This window comes from Strongylocentrotus purpuratus, unplaced genomic scaffold, assembly GCF_000002235.5.
Source record: "Strongylocentrotus purpuratus isolate Spur 01 unplaced genomic scaffold, Spur_5.0 spur5_scaffold_8, whole genome shotgun sequence".
In the NCBI taxonomy this organism is placed as follows: domain Eukaryota; kingdom Metazoa; phylum Echinodermata; class Echinoidea; order Camarodonta; family Strongylocentrotidae; genus Strongylocentrotus; species Strongylocentrotus purpuratus.
This window is the reverse complement of record NW_022145614.1, coordinates 25,820,470-25,839,333: the sequence shown is the minus strand read 5'-3', so window position 1 is coordinate 25,839,333 and position 18,864 is coordinate 25,820,470. Positions and strand designations below refer to the sequence as shown.

At 34.3% G+C, this 18,864-nt stretch overlaps 2 protein-coding genes across 5 annotated transcripts in view; both read left to right on the top strand.

Moving 5' to 3' along the window:
- Positions 1-969: 969 nt before the first annotated feature.
- LOC583933 (monomeric sarcosine oxidase) lies at positions 970-13,556 on the top strand (the record flags this gene model as incomplete). The annotated part of the gene is given in 6 exon segments (XM_030975936.1): positions 970-1,161; positions 2,601-2,811; positions 3,562-3,728; positions 5,664-5,853; positions 10,585-10,718; positions 11,756-13,556. Coding segments are annotated over 6 exon segments (1,069 nt in total), but the record flags the coding sequence as incomplete, so codon positions are not given.
- Positions 13,557-17,882: 4,326 nt separating this feature from the next.
- LOC100890202 (uncharacterized protein KIAA0513) overlaps positions 17,883-18,864 on the top strand; it is a 32,382-nt gene continuing 31,400 nt past the window's right edge. For all 4 annotated transcript variants that reach the window (XM_030975251.1, XM_030975249.1, XM_030975250.1 and 1 more), the window contains exon 1: positions 17,883-18,012. The gene's annotated coding sequence lies outside the window, so the exon portion shown is untranslated. The remainder of the gene's footprint in view (positions 18,013-18,864) is intronic.

The following is an 18,864-nucleotide window of genomic DNA, read 5'->3' as shown; positions in this document are numbered from 1 at the left end:
CCCCCCCCCCCCCCCCCCCCCCCCCCCCCCCCCCCCCCCCCCCCCCCCCCCCCCCCCCCCCCCCCCCCCCCCCCCCCCCCCCACTGAGCGACTTTTCGGCCGGCGCGATTTTTTCAAGTTTTCGGGAGCAAAATATTTTGGGCCAGATTTTAAACCCCCCCCCCTCCCCTTGAAAAAAATCCTGCGTACGCCCCTGGACCCTTGTATCATTCGGGAGTGATAAAGTTCCTTCCTTGATTGTTTTGCCCATGTGGTTTTATAGTCCAAGCAGATAACCTTTGCTATATCAGCAGTTCAAAGTCTGAAACAAAGTCAGTTCACAGAATCTAAACAAGCAATCTGAATATATTGTGAATTGAATATCTCTGAATTGATCAAAGAAATAAAATGTAAAATTTCACGAGAGGAATCAAAATTAACTCATGAGAAATTTTTCATACATTTGTAATATATTGAAATGGAGAGATATCAACAAAATTAGAGAATACATCTGTAAGAATTTATCAAATAAATCTTTCCATGAATTCATAGAAAAAACTTGATCGAAAGTTTAGAAATCTAAATAAAAGTTTGAGATAATATTTTTTTTTTAAAAGATAGAATGAATATTAATTTAATTCATTGGAAAAGGCTCAACAAATTCATTGAAAAATATGAAGAGTGTATAAATTATAAATTATTATTGGTAAAAAGTGACATTTCTATGGAACCCTTAATATTGTGAATAAAGTTTCCTCTATAAAGAGGTTATACTTTACGTTATGAGTTTTTTGTTTAGAGTACGAGTTCGGACAGCTTGATTAGAACATTGTAAAACTATGAATGGTGGCAGCAGTGGGATGTACAGTAGCATATATAGGAAATGTGTGAAAGTAAATATAGAATAGGTTTCAATGAATTTCTAGATTGGTGCTAATGAGTTCATTGAATAACCCTGCATTATTTGTGAAATCTCTTTACCACATGCAGACGACTCTCCTATAACAGCAGTGACTACGTCCAGCTGGCAAGAGGTACGTATGAAGCATGGGGAGAGGCCGAGAGAGAATCTGGTATCCAGCTAGTATACAAGACCGGTGGATTAGACATAGCGAAGAAAGGCACAGTGGGAGCCCAGGTGATTGAAAAATACGCTCAGGCTATGGATGAACAGAATGTTCCGTGAGTTGATCTTCATAAATGATTGTGCAGTGCACAACCATGATGATACATAGTTGATGTGAAGATAATAGTTTGTCTCAATGTAGTAGAAATATATATATATATATATACGTATATATATATATATATATAAAATACTAATATAATATTACCAGATAAGTATATAATATTACCAGATATGTATATAATATTACAAGATATGTATATAATATTACCAGATATGTATATAATATTACAAGATATGTATATAATATTACCAGATATGTATAATATAATGTTACCAGATATGTATTTAATATTACCAGATATGTATAATATAATATTACTAGATATGTATATAACATTACCAGATATGTATATAATATTACCAGATATGTATATAATATTAACAGATATAATAATATGTATATAATATTACCAGATATGTATAATATAATGTTACCAGATATGTATATAATATTAACAGATATGTATTACCAGATATGTATAATATAATGTTACCAGATATTACCAGATATGTATAATATAATGTTACCAGATATGTATATAATATTACAAGATATGTATATAATATTACCAGATATGTATAATATAATATTACCATATATGTATATTACCAGATATGTATATAATATTACCAGATATGTATATAATATTACAAGATATGTATATAATATTACCAGATATGAATATAATATTACAAGATATGTATATAATATTACCAGATATGTATAATATAATATTACCAGATCTGTATTTAATATTACAAGATATGTATAATATAATATTACTAGATATGTATATAACATTACCAGATATGTATATAATATTACCAGATATTTATAATATAATGTTACCAGATATGTATATAATATTACCAGATATGTATAATATAATGTTACCAGATATGTATATAATATTAACAGATATGTATATAATATTACCAGATATGTATAATATAATGTTACCAGATATGTATATAATATTACCAGATATGTATAATATAATATTACCAGATATGTATATTACCAGATATGTATGTAATATTAACAGATATGTATAATATAATGTTACCAGATATGCATTTAATATTACCAAATATGTATAATATAATATTACTAGATATATATATAATATTGCCGGATATACATGTATATAATATTACCAGATATGTACATAATATTGCCAGATATACATGTATATAATATTACCAGATATGTACATAATATTGCAAGATATACATGTATATAATATTACCAGGCAGATATGTAATAATATTACCAGATATGTATATAATATTACCAGTAACTAAACTTTTCCCCATTATATTTCACATTTGATGTCTTGCATGGGAGGAGTAGATAGAGCAGTACATAGAACCCTTCTCCCAACTTCTTGACAGAAAATTAATCATCTAGATTTATCTTTTACCATCTCAGATATGAAAGACTTGAAGGAGAAAGAGTGCGCCGAAAGTTCCCTCAGTTTGATTCTACCCCTGATTGGACATGCCTCTACCAGAAGGACTCCGGGCTAGTTGATGCTGCTATGGGCAACGCAGTCCACATACAGCTAGCCCAAAAGTATGGAGCAACCATCGTGGAAAACGCTGCAGTCATGAAGCTGAAGAGGCATGGAGACCTAACTAGGGTAACACCAATTATTAAAACCTATAGTCTCAAGAACTGGTATTCGAGATGAATTTTGAAAGAAACTTGCTCTTAGTAATTCTAACATAGTCATCATGCAGAAGAACCCCTTGCTGAAAATAAAGAGAAGACCATAAAGTTTGTGCTTGGGTGGGGATTATTAGCTTTAGTTTGTTGTATTTATTTGCTCATTACTCAGTAAAACCAGAAACTTTAGTGTGCATGTTATGTTTAAACATATCATGAAATGTTCAGATGAGCAAACGTTTCATTCAGCAAAACAATAAAATCACAATGGACCAAAACTGAATACTTTGCAATACTTCAAAATGTCTTGGTGTAAGATTGGCAGCTAGCCCTTAAACACAATGCAAATTTGTGTCGTGATCGGGATTCCGGTTTTACAGTATCATGCATTTCCTACCAAATACTTTTGTAGATCAAGTCTCAGAGAGTCGATGCAAGTTTCCTTTGATTGTGTAAGAATTAACTTCCTGTCATTTGCACAATTGAAAGATTACATTCAAGGTCGAGCAAAAAGTGGCAAAAAGAATGACCTTGAAAAGTAGGTTAATTATGTTGAAGTTGTGCTGTGGTGTCAAATGTGAACCCTGACTGACTTCAATAAAATAAAGGAAATGTTTCATGAATGTGTCAATTCACAAAGGGTTCAGTCTCTCTCAATAATTTGCGAACAGATTCAACGTATGTTCGTTTTTATGTGTATGTTTTTTTTTTTTTTAAACATCAGGTTTGCACAAGCCAAGGTGACTTCCTATGCAGGAAGGTGATACTGACTGCCGGAGCATGGATGAATGATGTTCTCTCTTCCGTTGGAGTTAAGATACCCCTCACTGTCACGCAGGAACAGGTCACTTACTTTGGTACTCCTCACATGAAAGAGTTCACAAAAGATAGGTTAGTTAGCCAAGTATGGATAAGAGGATGGATAGATAGAGTATAGATGGATTGTATTTCTTCATTCTTTTCTCTTTATCTTCATTTCCTATCTTTCCTGATTTTTTTTTTTTTTTTAATCTTCTTATATCTTTTATTTCCGTATTCCTTATGATGCATATTACTACTTTAAAAATAAATCTTCTATCATTTCCTGTTTTCTTGTTTTTTCTTTTTCTTAAATTATCTCCGTCTATAGCAAAATAACTTTGAACCTCATTTTGTTGTTATGTTTGTCTGTTTGTTATTTTACGCCATATTGCCTGCTTCCTTTCAATGATAGATTGCTTTAAAGTTACTGCTTAATATCCTCATGGCCTCAAATAAGAAAGCATGTTTAATTGCATTATGCATGAATATTTTGTTCATAAAAAAAGATATTAACATTTTTGTTAATCTGATTAATTTTCTCTTTTCTGAATGTTTATATTGTTTAAAAATCAGAATCATTCATTAGCAAATTGGCCATTCTAATATGTATGAGGCCATCATGATCTTCCCCTATTCACTAATGTACTATTGTCAGAGCTGCCAACCATAACGTTTTTTCCCCGGAATTATTCCTGTTTTACTCAAAATTATGGTAGTACGTCTTTCGTTTACAAAATAAAGGTAATGAATTCCTTTTTTTTTGGCTTAAAATTCCTTCTTCTTGCCATTATGGTTTCCTTTTTTGGTTGCACAAGGATAGCAGGTCTGTATTGTAGGCCTTTATATATAATTATTGTGTCGAAATTATACCCTTTTTTGCCAAAATGAACATTGTTGTTTTTGCGCCGCTTGCTCGATCATGACATTTGTAAATCGGATGGTTGATATTCATGCAATCACGATTCCTTGCCTCCTTCCCCACCTTTATGCAAGTTATTATTTTTTTGCTTGCTCACTTTGCATGCCGGTGAAATATATAAACAGGATGGTTGATATCAATTGAGCCCCCATGGAAATATGCCCATATATATGCCTATGATTTCAGTGCTCCCATTCACATTTTTATAATAATAATTCAATTCAATTCAAAGTTTATTCAATACTCTTCATAAAAACATTTAAACATACAAATACAGAATGGAGTTATAAATATAAAAAGACACAAGAAAGTGATAACAAATACAATGGCAATTTATAAGAGCATTTGGGATAGGCAGAAAGGAGGGAAGTTCCTTATATAAAAGCCTACCCCTAAAATCACACATACATGAAAACGAGAACAAAAGAACAGAACAAAAAACAAAGAACATATTAAAACTTACTATCATGCACGATCAGAGTATATAAAAAAAATGTCAAAAATAATAATAATAAATAAGATTTATAAGGCGCCAAATCCACTTGACAGTCAAATGCTCAAGGCGCAGCTTGTGCAAAAGATGAAATAAATGATACATACATACAAAAGTGCAAGAGGAAAGGTACAGACATGAAAGGTAATGGTAATCAATTATAAGCTAGATTAAACAGATATTTCTCAAGATGGTTTTTTTAACACTTCAGCAGAACTGCTATTCTTAATCCATTGAGGGAGAGTATTCCATAATGAAGGCCCAGCATGGGCATATAAAATGGGTAAGACTAAGATACACCACAGTCGCCACTGGTTTTACCGAAAACGATTTCGAGAGAATTACCGCTATTAAAAACACAATTTTTGTTTTAAAAAAAAATGATTTAAACAAAACAATACAATTAAAACAATTAAAAAAACAATTTGTTAGTTTGAGAAAAAAAATTTAATCACAATCCTGGTCATAAAATTTCACTGCATGCACTTGTAATACTACGCTTCTAGTCAAATTTGCGAAAGTGAGAATTGCATGGATGGCGTTGGCATGATCGATGACTGCATACATGCTGTGGAAATGCTCTCATGTTCCCTTTGCCATTCTTTGCATGCAGATGCCCCATCTTCATATATCACACTGGTTGCGGTGGTGAGCCCTATGCCCTACCTCTCCATGGGAATACCGGATTTAAGATTGGGATTGATGCTGGGGGACCGACGGTAACGGCCCAGTCAAGGACCTTTGTGCCAGACCCGGTCAGAGAACAAAAGGCTACTGATTATGTGGCTGAGTTCTGTCCACGGGTAAGAAACCCTGGGCTCTCATGTAAAATTACAAAATAGTCCTCCAGCTTTGCCATGCTTCTCTCTTCATTCATCACTGCTTTGCGCAAGCATCAAATATATATATATTTGCCCATGGAATGTACATGTGTATATTTGTTTGCATGGATTAACCCATTGCTTACTGGAACCTGGTGGTCCCTGTGTTAAGCCTATGGTAATTAGATAATTCAGTAGCCAACGGGTTAAGTAGGCATTAACCTATTGACTGCTGGATCTTTCATTCCCATAGGCTTGATACGTAGAGGTGCACCAGGTTCCTGTAAGGCAATGAGTTACAGGGTTTCCACCTGACTTTCGCTATCAATTTGGGGGGGGGGGGCATTTATTCATGGCATCCATTATATAGATGTAGAGTAAACATACTTAAATAGCCTTTGGCAGTACTTGTCATGCATTGTATAATTCAGGAGGTGTCAAAGTCCTGTTATATCAACATTACAGTACACATGCACATCCCTCTGCAATGTTGTATTATCTAACTGCTGCTCTCACTGTATACATATAAGTATTTTCTTTCTAAAATGCTTACATTGGGTTCGACAACTACAAACACAAATTCCATTTTACATGTGCCGTGTGCTAGCATTTTGCTTATTAGTTTTACTTCATTAATTAGGTTTCCATGGTTATCAGCTTTGCAGTTCTCTCTGACAGAATATTTCGTTGCTAGCAAACTCAACTTGATACAAATATTGTGTATCTTTATCCAAATGTTGCATTATGTTTGTGTCAATGAGTTCTCACACCAGAGCTTTAATTCTACTTAATTCATTTATAAATTGCTTGAGTGCATTGTATGCATGTAAAACGTCAAGTTATACTAAGTTACTTATAAATTGATGTAGTAACTTTAAAATATTTCTTTTAATACTTACCCATGTGCTGAGCATTTTCTTTTGTAAGTAGGCTTAAAAATGTGTTTGCTTGCATAGATTCCCCGTTTTTAGCTACTACTTGTATCACAACCACTCAATGTTTTGTGTACCGATACATGGTAACACGGGGGTAAAGATTGGAATAGATGCTGCTGGTCCAGAGGTTGGACCCAACTCTAGATCTTTCACTCCTGATCCTCAGAGAGAAAGGGAGGCTACTGCCTTTCTTGCTCAACATTGTAAAAGGGTGAGTCCAGGTATCCAGCCAAGCTGCATGAGGAAGAAATATGATAATAAAATTATTACGCTTTTATGTAGCGCATTATCATCAACGATGTCTCTATACGCCTTACATTATGATGTAATAAATGGAGTTTTTTTTCTCATTTGGACAAGTACACCATCACCGTCATCATCATCATCGTATTCACCTTTTCCAATGAGGGATTGATTTGTTGATTCATTTATTTATTAAATATTATCCTTTTATTTCTTCATTTAGTGTTGCTATACTACTGCTAGAGGCTCCATCAGACACTTGTTAACAAAAAGGCCCAGCACAAGAAAATAATTCAACATAGGCAGTGTAATATTAGATAAAAACATTACAAGAACAAAAAACAATTATAGCAACAACAAAAACATTTTATCTGTTAGTCGAAAATGATACACAAATAAAAGACTCAAAGAAGTTACAATCCATTTTTTCCCCAGTGTGGGATTTGATTTTTGATTTCCTTCCTGGCAGTACATGTACATCTATTCTAACGCAATCTGGGGGTGTTTCACTAAGCTCCTAAGTCGAACTTAACTCTAAGTTGGACTTAAAAATTATGGAGAGTCGTTTGTAGCCTTAAAATAAAATATATTAAAAAGTGAAAATTCAAGTATTTTAGACTTTTTATAAATTCCACATCAAGGACATTAAATCTCCTTGATAAAAGAAAATATAAACGATTTGAATCAAAATGTTCTTTTTTCCAAAATAACTTTTACAACAACAAAAAACAGCTTTCCGTTATTGTTAAAGGGAACCAAAACCTTTATACTAAGTTACTTTTATTGTAAAGTTTAAAAGATTTGAATAAAATCAGTGAAAATTTGAACAAAATCGGGCAAGGAATAAGGAAGTTAGAGCTTTTTGAAATGACTAGTCACTAGAGGGCGGTATTCAATTTGATGACATCATCTGTGGACAACTCTCCATGCCTTTTGTACATAAAATTTCACAATTTTTTTTGTTTTAGTTCTTGATCCGACTTCATAACATGTGAAGTAGAATATCATTTTGCATTCTATATCTTGCTTTCAGGGGAGTAGATTATCTCAATCACAAGAAAGAAGGAAAAACATGAAATTTGATGTACAAAAGGCATGGAGAGTTGTCCAGAGATGTCATCAAATTGAATACCGCCCTCTAGTGACTAGTCATTTCAAAAAGCTCTAACTTCCTTATTCCTTGCCCGATTTTGTTCAAATTTTCACTGATATTTTTCAAATATCTTAAACTTTACAATAAAAGTAACTTAGTATGAAGTTTTTGGTTCTCTTTAAGTCCAACTTAGGATCTTTGTGAAACACCCCCTTGTCTCCAACATGGTTTAGCAGTCTCAGACCTTTTGTCTGTGTTTTGTATTGCGATCTTGGTCTGGATACTGTGGAATTCCACACTTTATGTAGCCACATTTCTTGCCTACCGTAATATTAAGCGTTCCTATAAGTTCTACTGCCACATCAAATCTTGACCGATCTTGTCATCAGACTTAAAGAGATTTTAAAAAACCTGTACCTGGTTGGAATCTTGTGCATCTTATCAATTTTTTCTCCCATCATGTTTCATATATTATAAATGCATGTTGCTCATTCTTCTTTTAACATGTGAACATAAACTTGTTTTAAGTTTTCCACTCATCTTTTTCAATGTACCTTTTCAAAATTCATCTGTGTGTTTGCTTCATTATGTACTACAACCAGAACCAATAAAACATTTATCAGTACCTTTAAGTTGCATGGTAGACCAAAAGTTGTTTTTTTAATTTGCTTTGATAGATTCCCAGTGGGTAGCTTCTTTTACTTCAAGCATTCCATATACTGTGTTCCAATACATGGTAACACAGGGGTAAAGATTGGAATAGATGCTGCTGGTCCAGAGGTTGGACCAAACTCTAGATCTTTCACTCCTGATCCTCAGAGAGAAAGGGAGGTTACTGCCTTTCTTGCTTAACATTGTAAAAGGGTGAGTTTAGATGAGTTGGCAGTTGGCTTAATATCTGGCCAAAATGATGAAAATTTAGGACAGGACACGTTAAATATACTACTTGTGTGCGTCAATAATCAGTTTACAAACTTTTGTATCCAAAAAAGAAATATATGTCCCTTCAACATGTACAAATTTATAAAAATTCATGCTCACATAACTTTCAACAATGCTATTCCACATGTTGCATGTTCGTAAAAAACATCTTTTCAATCTCTTACCATGCTTTTATAACATTAAACTTCATGCTTTATCATGACTTATCACTCTTTAGTATCTATCACTCCTCATTTGACATTGTTGTATTTGAATTAGGGATGACTTTCAATGCGTTTTTTAATTTTTTTTAAGACCTTGATTACATATTATGTAACTTAACCTTATAGAGAAAAAAATCTTGCAATTGTGATACTCAGCATGTTTACCAGTAAATATTTTTCAAAGATGACTATTTAAAAAAAAAAGCTTTATTGGCGTTTTAGGCAATATGGGTGTACCACAAGGATCTTTTGTTGGATCTGAACTATTCAAAAAGAAAATGTTGAATAAAACTGTGACAAAAACTCAAAGAAGAAAATATTCCTTATATACCTTGGTGAATGAATAGTTGACAAAGTTTTTACTAGTGTCACCTCCAAATTCTGCTGTTTCATGTTTTTGAGCTGCAAATGTAGTTCATATTTAAATATAAATTTGTCTTCTATTAGCTGGCCCTGTGAGCAACCCTGTACTCAATCCAAAAGAAGTTCACTTACTTTTTTTCATGAACCCGGGCTGCCTTGTTTGCAATGTCATGATGATTCCACTGACCCATACAGTCCCTCATAATTTAGATTTAAATGATATATTGATTTGACATATTTTCATTCTTCAGGCCCTAGATCTAATCATCTACTCCAAGACTAGTGCTGTGAGCTGGTCTTAATCTGGGTCACCTCATTTTCAAGACAATGTACTATATTCTGAGCCAATACCTCTTGCGAGTGTAAACTGTTCAATATACTTTTAGATATTTATGTACATATATTATAACTGATTATTATTATTGTTTTTATTTTATTGAGCATTTCAACATACAAAAGAAAATCAGCAAGATAGAAAACACATACAAACAAAAAGAAAAGATTAATGGATGTTGACTGTACATGCCTAGGTTGCCTGGGAAATGAAAAAAAATAGGTAAACTAATTACTGTAGCCCTCAGACCTTCCACCCGGACCTAATTGACATGTATGGCAACATCCACAAAATGAAACAACATAGCTTAATTAATATGAAATAATGATAAATGATAATGATAATAATTTGAACAGAACAGAATAATCAGTTACATAATCATCATTCTGTAATGTATGTTCAAGTTGTCTTCTTTCAGCGAACCCATCAGAAGCATCTGGCTTTCAGAGAACTTTGACTGGTCCCTCCGTATATGTAAATTTAAACATTGATCTTATATCATTTTATTATCAGAAGAAAGTAATATGTGTTGAATCTTGACTCTTGAATCATGAAAGCTTAACATTCTATATTTACTGGAATTGTAATTTAATTCTGCAGGCCCTAGGTCCAATAATCTACTCCAAGACCTGTCTGTACGCCATGACACCTGACAGGAACTTTGTGATTGATAACTGCAGGAAGGTGGGCCATCCTGATGTTATCTTCTGCTGCGGAGCTGGTCACGCATTCAAGTGAGTGCTGCATCATAATTAATCCAACATTTTGCTCTGTGCCTACTTTGTCAAAAAGTGTAGGGTTAGGAACTGGGATGGTAGTGGGGTGGTGGTGTGGGGGAGGGGGAGGCTTGGCAATGGCTTGACCATGTTATTTCAGTCTCCCATGTGGTTGGTTTATTTTCCTTTCAGTCAAAAAAGGAGACAGACAGAAAGAGAGAAGGAGGAAAGTCAAAGATGGCTACTATATTTCTATTCTGTCCTTGTAGAGTGCATACATGTATCACCCTTTGATTTAGTTTATAGATGCGCTTCCAAAGGACTTTGGATATTATTGCTCAGGTTTACCTCAGGCATCTGTAGCACTCAGTGAAATCAAGAAATAAACCCTTACAGGTACTTACCTAAACACCTGTGTCAGGTGTGGCAAATGAAGATTAATGTATTGCCAAAGGACGATGGTGCTGCGGCAGGGATTCCAACCATGTACCTTGTGGTTCACAGTCTAGAGACTTGTCCACTAGACCACAACACATGAACACGGATTACTCCCCCCCCCCCCCGCCCCACCCCCTCTCTGCTTTCCCTAGGACTCCTCAATAGCTAGACCTTGGCTACACCAATGGATGGCATCACGGCTTTAACCCATTGCCTATAGGAGTCGGGTGATAAGCGTGTGTGAAGGAAAGAATTCAGTAGTCAACAGGTTAAGTTGATACATCGAGGGGTCAGTGACACAAAGACGCTCCATTTTGGCCATTTCGAGAAAGAGTGGTTTATGTGTCATTGAGCACTTGGGCCTTAAGGACTTAATTAAGTCTATGTTTCACTAGTCATTGACTTCAATGGGGGTGTTGGGTGGAGTTAGGTCTTTGTGTTTCCTTGAAAGCCCACATTTTTCTAAATGTTTTGATATCAAATACTAATTTTGGCAAAATATGGAGTTACGTCTTTGTTCACTGAACCCTCGACATCTTTTTTTTTTTTGGCAGATGGATGCAATTCTTGTGTTCTCAACTATTTATCATTGAAATTAAATGTTCCATTGTATACAGGTTTGCTGCTGTTCTCGGCAGGATCTTGAGTCAGCTAGCCATAGATGGTAAGACGACCTTCAACATAGCTCCTTTCAACATGGAGAGAGAAGCCATCACGGACCCGAACTTCCCGAAATCTTTCCAGCTAGGACTGCCAGAGGAAGAGGTGGCTAACGTTCATTCAAAGCTCTAGAGACAAAGAGCAAAACAGACCATGGTAAAGAGAAGTGATCAACTGGTAAAGAACTGAAAAAATATCTGTATAACTTCATTGTTAAAGGTCTAATTAAATGTTTTCTTGTACTCCTTTTATTTTCCATGTTATTTGTCAAACTATGAGCTTGATTATGTACATGTATTACAAAATGATCTTTTTTTGATAGATATATTGCTATATCATGCTTTTGTATAATGACAATGAACTAACTATGCACTGTATGCAGCCTTATTTTCTGAAGAGTATTACTTCCAGATGAAAGGATAAAGTCTTGAAGACATTAGAACCATCCTCTTGTGTAATCCATTGTTATAAAATTAGACCTATATCGGTATTGATCGAGGATGAATCAAACTTTCTCTAAAGCTGTATAGTGCATTAATGATCTATCCAGTTTGTGTGTTTGAGAATGAGAAAATAAAACAATAAATGTGTACAATGGCTAAAACATATTTGTGTGAGAAGAAGTATTATCATATGAAGTGGAATGGAAATTTTAAGCTATTGGATCTCAGGAATTATATTGAAATACACTTGTACTAATTAGGTGGTCTGTCACAGTCTGGCACAGCTGCTGAATATGGGTTTTCCAGCCGTTTCATTCATACTCATGTATATACTTGTATTGTATGTTATTTTTTAATCAAACATGGAATAAATACTACTACTACTACTACTACTACATGGTCGTACTTCAGAAAAATACTTATGAAGTCTTCATATGTGATCAAAACGGACATGAACAGCTGAATTGTGTCATAATAATAATAATATTTAATATTTTTAAGCGCTTTGCAAATATACTTTTCTGAGTATGGGCATAGCATAAAGAGCTGCAAAAGATATTTTATGAGCAAAGCAGTTTCAATGTTAATGCTTTGATGTGTTTTGTACCAATCACTTACAATCACTTTCATACTAAAAAAAAATCACACCTTTGGACAGTGTATGAATAGAAGTATGTTCAATTATTGTCCTTTTTTTTTACACACATTTCTATTTTTATAGTAAGATGATAGGAAATCTTGCCCATGCAGCATCCTTTTGAATTAATGTAATTGCATATTATGAAGAATTATGACAATCATATTTAGTTACATGTGCAGTTTTGAAGTGCTACTATAATAGCTTAAAGTATTATGATACCGGTACAGTGTTAACTTTTAGGTGTTAGGTGAATCGGTGTGTTTTACTGCAAGGCTCTGGCTTTTTAATGCACAATGTTATTATATAATTATGACTTCGTATTTTATGAAATTGATTAATTATATTGAATGAACCTTATCCTGAAATATATGATGTATTTGATACCCATACCGATTGTGAAGTCTTCCGTCTTTTGTAATCCAATTTATCGGACATAATGGTAAATTAATAAGATTTTCTTCATAAACTAGAATCATTGGTATTTGCTATTAGGCCTTTAAAAAAAATGTTTTGTATTGCCCTTTGCGACCGACCCTAAAATTCTGAAATCGACGCGGGTCGGCTTTTTAAAAAAAAATTGTAAGTTTGTTACCGTTTTTTAGAAAAACTGAGAAATGTCAGCCCAAAAAGAAAGTTAAAAAAAAATTAAAAATTCGACCGACCGACCCATGTTTTGGCACCTAAAGGGCAATACAACATTTTTCTTTTTTGTGAGGCCTTAGGCCATTAAAAAAAATATACATGTTTAGCGTCCCCGCCCGCTTCCTTTTAGGGGGCCGCCTCCTATTTTTTTTTTTTTTTTTTTTTTTGAAGAAAAAAAAAACATAAAAAACACTGCAAAAATGGCATCTATTTCTGATTTAAAAAAAAAAAAAAAATGTCGGCTGCCATCTTGAAAAATAGCCCGACTGTCAGGGAAAATGTACCGAGCGGCCATTTTTAAAGAAAAAAAAAGTGCCTCCTCCTTCCTATTTTTCGAAAAAACAGGACGCTAAACATGTTTTTTTTTTATTTGGCCTTATTGCTACATTTTGTTAGAAATAAATCTCATGTCTTGGAAAGGGGTGGACAGTGAAGCCTGTATAATTATATAGACCACTCAAGTGAGACAACGACAGCATTTTTTTTAAGTACAGGTTTCTTACATATATCTTTCTTGAAACACAGTTCCAGGGAATCTAACAAAAAAAGTATGCTCTTTACTAGGCAGTTGGTCTTTTATACATGCAGTATAATGTAGTTAAGGCAGGTTTGACTGTGTGAGAACATGATACAAATGCTAAAAACAAAAATGGTGATTTGAACTGAACAGTATTATTTGTAATTCTATTTCTATTTTAAAAAATATATATTATGTCTAAATAATTGTAGGTATAATGTATTTTTTTATGAACAGTGCTTTCCGGGAATGGCGTGTGAATAATCTTTTTACCTGAAACATTTGCATATTATATTTTAATTTTGTTATAGCATATTAATTGTTTTCAAAGCTGGTGATATGCAAGCCATACAAATAAATGTTATAATGTAATACACTCTCTGAAATGACTTATTAAGTGAAATGAATCATATATCTGTTTTGTAGCGAGTTTATGAAGGAAAAAGCTGCCATTTGAAGGTAAATGAGTGATATAATTAAAGTGGTAGAATATGATGAGGAGAAATGAAAAAGGAGGAATGATAGGGATATGTATGTAAGAAGAATATTTTAGTCCTAATTCTATAAAGGAGTTATGATTTATTGAAATATGCTGTGAGAGAGTTGAAACTAGACATCATATTATGTTGCCAGATGGTGAAATGAAAAGATACAGCTTGTTGAAATATCAATTCAACATAAATGGGAATGACTATTTATTATTACTGCAAGGAATACGTACATTGCTTCATGCATAAACAAGGGCTGTGATCAAAAAGTTATAGCCAGGTTCACAAAGCTAAAATATAGGCAATTACATAATGCCTAATGAGTTCAGACATCTTAATGTGAAACACTTTAGGTAAACTTTATCGAAATGAAGAGAGCAATATCTGAGCCCTTTTCATTTAAAATAAGCATGATTTGAGTGATGCTGAATTTTGTAGAGTACAAACAATTATAATCAATACTGACAACTATTAATTGATACAAAAACATAGAGTTCCAGTTTAAAAGTTTGCATGATATACTCTGTTCTTTAATTACAAGCTCTTCAAAATGTATATAATACCTTCTCCAGAATGTACCATGTATGGCTGCACAACTTCAACAACTGTAGAACATGCACCGGCTGTAATTATGTTCAAATGTTTTGGAATGAAAACAAAGTTTGGTTATTTATGTTTGACTTGCAAATTCCTCTCCAATTTTCTCTTTAAATAAAATATCATCAACTTTTATTTCCTTCGGTATTGATGATGGACTAGATTTTCTCCATACAGCTAGGGATGTATAGAAACATATTTGCCATCTCAATATTCAGGGTGCATGTACGATTGATTATTTCATTGAGGGGAAAATTCCTAAAAAAAATATAGACACCACACGTACGTGCCCCTCCCCTTGTTTCATAGACGCAGGCCATGTTAAAGGGCAAGTCCACTCCAAAAAATAACTTACTTTCAATAGAAGCAAAGAAATCTATCTTGTCTATCCTTAATTTTGATGGTTCTTCTATCATTATACACACAACGATAGTTTATCATAATTTTTTTTAAATATATAGATATTACGTATTTGTACAATGTGTGACCAAAACACATTTCCGTGTATATTCTTTTGAATTTGGATGAATAAAAAGAATCGAATTAAATTGAATCAGACAAACCAATCAAAAAAGTTTGAGCAAAATCGGATAACGAATATGAAAGTTATGAATTTTTAATGACATGAAAAACATTGAAAATCACAAGATAAGTTGGCAACTCACTCAAAGTCTTTGACGTCATTGCCTCACTGTCCACTAATTGTTTTCTTTATGTTGATAATATAAATTTTCCATTTCCTCCCTAAGAATCTAATTCCTCACACCAGCATCCCAGTTATATTGATAGTAATGTGTTTTGTATATGGATGCACTAATATAGTGCAATTCTTGTTCTCAGTTAAATCATGAAAAATGTGAATTCTGAGAAACCATTTATATATAAATCAATAATTATGAATATAAAATATTCAGAAAATAATATAAATTCTTCAAAGTTCATAAAAGATTTTGTGAAATGTCATGCACGCACTATGGCTGGGCAAAGGCATCAACTTTTGGGGATAATAAGTGAAATTAATGGGATAAAAATATATGGGCCTAATTAAACAATAATATTGATATATAGTGAGGCAATGACGTTACAAACTGATAACCGAATTGGCAGCTTCTGTACTGAACGATTTTCATTTTTCCATAGTTTTTCAAAAATTCATAAACTTCCTCATTATTATTTTATCCGATTTTACTTAATTTTGTTTGGCTCTGTTTCTTTTTTTTTCCGCTTCTCTTAAAGCAAATTATTTTTCAATCATTTTTGTCAAGCTTCCAACATACAACCAGGGCATGTGAGTTTCACCTCCCTGATACAACAATATACAAGAATAACAGATAAAAAATTAGTCAACTTTAACAGGGTAACCCACGAATAGAAAGCTCGAGAGCTTATTTCCAGTGGGGTCCCGACATAGCCTACATGTACAAAATTAATAAGTTAAAATTATAGTAATATTATCAGACAGATAAGAAAAAAACTTATTCAAGATAATAAGGATAATAATAATAACAACATTATGTACAAGAAGAAAAAAAAGACGAAAAAGAAAAAGAGGAGGAGGAGGAAGAAGCCCGGAAAAAAAATGAGTAGACTTGACCTTTAAGTGGATAACACTCCGTCCCTCGGATAGGACGTTAAATCAGGCGCGGATCCAGGATTTCTTAGGGGAGGGGGCCCAACTTTCTTATTTTTTTTTTGCTCCCGAAAATTTGAAAATCGCGCCGGGCGAAAAGTCGCTCAGTGGGGGAGGGGGGGGGGGGCCAACCCCCAAAAAGGTAAAAATCACGTGATTTTACATGATTTTTTTTTCTCAAGGGGGGGGGGGGGTTATGCTTGTAAGCAACCAGGGGACCTATGGCTTTAAGTCTTCTGAAAGGTAGTAAGGATTAATGCCTTACCAACATGCATGTTAAAGGTAAAGACAAGTTATGGTCATGCGATTGCATTGTGAAAGAAACGTTGTGGAATCGATCAGAAAAGGTTGATCATCTAGCATCTAGCATCTGCAAGGTTCTGGAATCATCAAAATGATAAGAAATTTGGCCCATTCTTCGTAAAGTTACAAGCACTATACACAGAAAGATGTATATGGGACTACCCTATATCTCTCACAGACCATGAGAGATACAAATTTACCAAATATATGAATTAGTAGGCGGTTTCCCGGCAAATTTTTTTTCATCATGTATTAGTCAAAACATATTCTTTCACATGATTGGTAATGAGAGCTTCCATTTCATTTTTTAAAATTGGGGCGTTTCCAATACTGGTCTTTACCTTTAAGAACCCACTCGTTTAAAGCCCACTATTGAACTGCACTACTTATAGCTACTTGCGCCCTATATATATAGGGCGCAAGTAGCTATAAGTAGCTATATATATATATATATATATATATATATATATATATATATATATATATATATATATTAAAAAAAACTGCTTTGTTTGGCTATCACAAAACAAAAGAACATAAAAGCCATATTGTGAGAAACCGAAACCAAGTTGGCAAAACTCTGTATACAGTTGGCTCTGAAGCTAACGAGATCCAATCTCTATACTCAGCATGTTGCTATGGCAGGAATGTACAAAATCATGTAAAATCACGTGATTTTAGTAGTTGGCGGATAAAGTTATGACTGTCTTGTCGTTGGTTTCTAGGAACGAGCCCCTGCAAATTATCTTGAAGAAGAAGAAGGTGATTAGTTTTTCACTATCTTAAGAGCGCCCTCTACGGTAAAGTACAAGTACAAACAGTGCACAAAGCAAGTCGATAATATCTCCTACTTTTCAGTATTTAGTTCTGTCGCTAGTTAGTGGAAGCATATTTATCGGCCCTTTTTAACCATTGAAGACACCTCTTACTCTTAGGACATCCGGTACACTTTCGGTAAGTTTTTCTAAATGAACCTGTGAATGAAGTTATATTCAGATGTCGATTTATTCGATATTATTGTTTTTTATACCACTCCACTTTGTATGGAGCTATCTACTGTCTAACTCCAGCGAGCTCCCGGCCGCCGCCGCCTTGGGCGGGCGGGCGAGCTACCTGGGGTTACCTACTGCCTAACCCCGTGCCCTTCAGCTTCACGGGGCGGGGCCAAGTGCTGACATTCCGCAGATGAGGGGGGGGGGGGGGGGGGGGGGGGGGGGGGTCTGAGCATCTGACATTTGACTTAAAATGGACTATCATTTTCTATCATATTCCCTAATATCTGATGATATCATTTAGACTCTAAATCCTGATAGTATTCTAAAGAAGTCGGTCACTCGGTCTCGGTTTGCCGAAAATATCATCCAATTCAAGTAGAAACTACCGTAGGTCTAAGTTAGTCTAATAACTTCGTTGGGCAAGTCATTTATGAAGATGACAAACAGAATAGGCCCAAGGACGCTCTCTTGCGGAATTCCGCTCTTCACCGCAGTCCATGTAGACTCTAGATGTCACTCCATTCATAGCTACTCTCTGCTTTCTACCTTGAGGAAGGCTTCAATCCAGGAAAGTAGTGGATTCACAATTCCATGAGCTTCCAGCTTAAGAAGTAGTCTTTCATGCGGAACTGCATCAAAAGCCTTTCTGAAATCAAGATATAAAATTTCGATAGGCTGATTGTCGTCAAGAATCTTAGACCAATCCTCCATTGCCCACAGAAGTTGTGTCATACATGATCTACCATTCACAAAGCCGTGCTGACATTCCGAGAGGAGTTCGTTTATATCAAAGTATTTCATTAGGGCATCT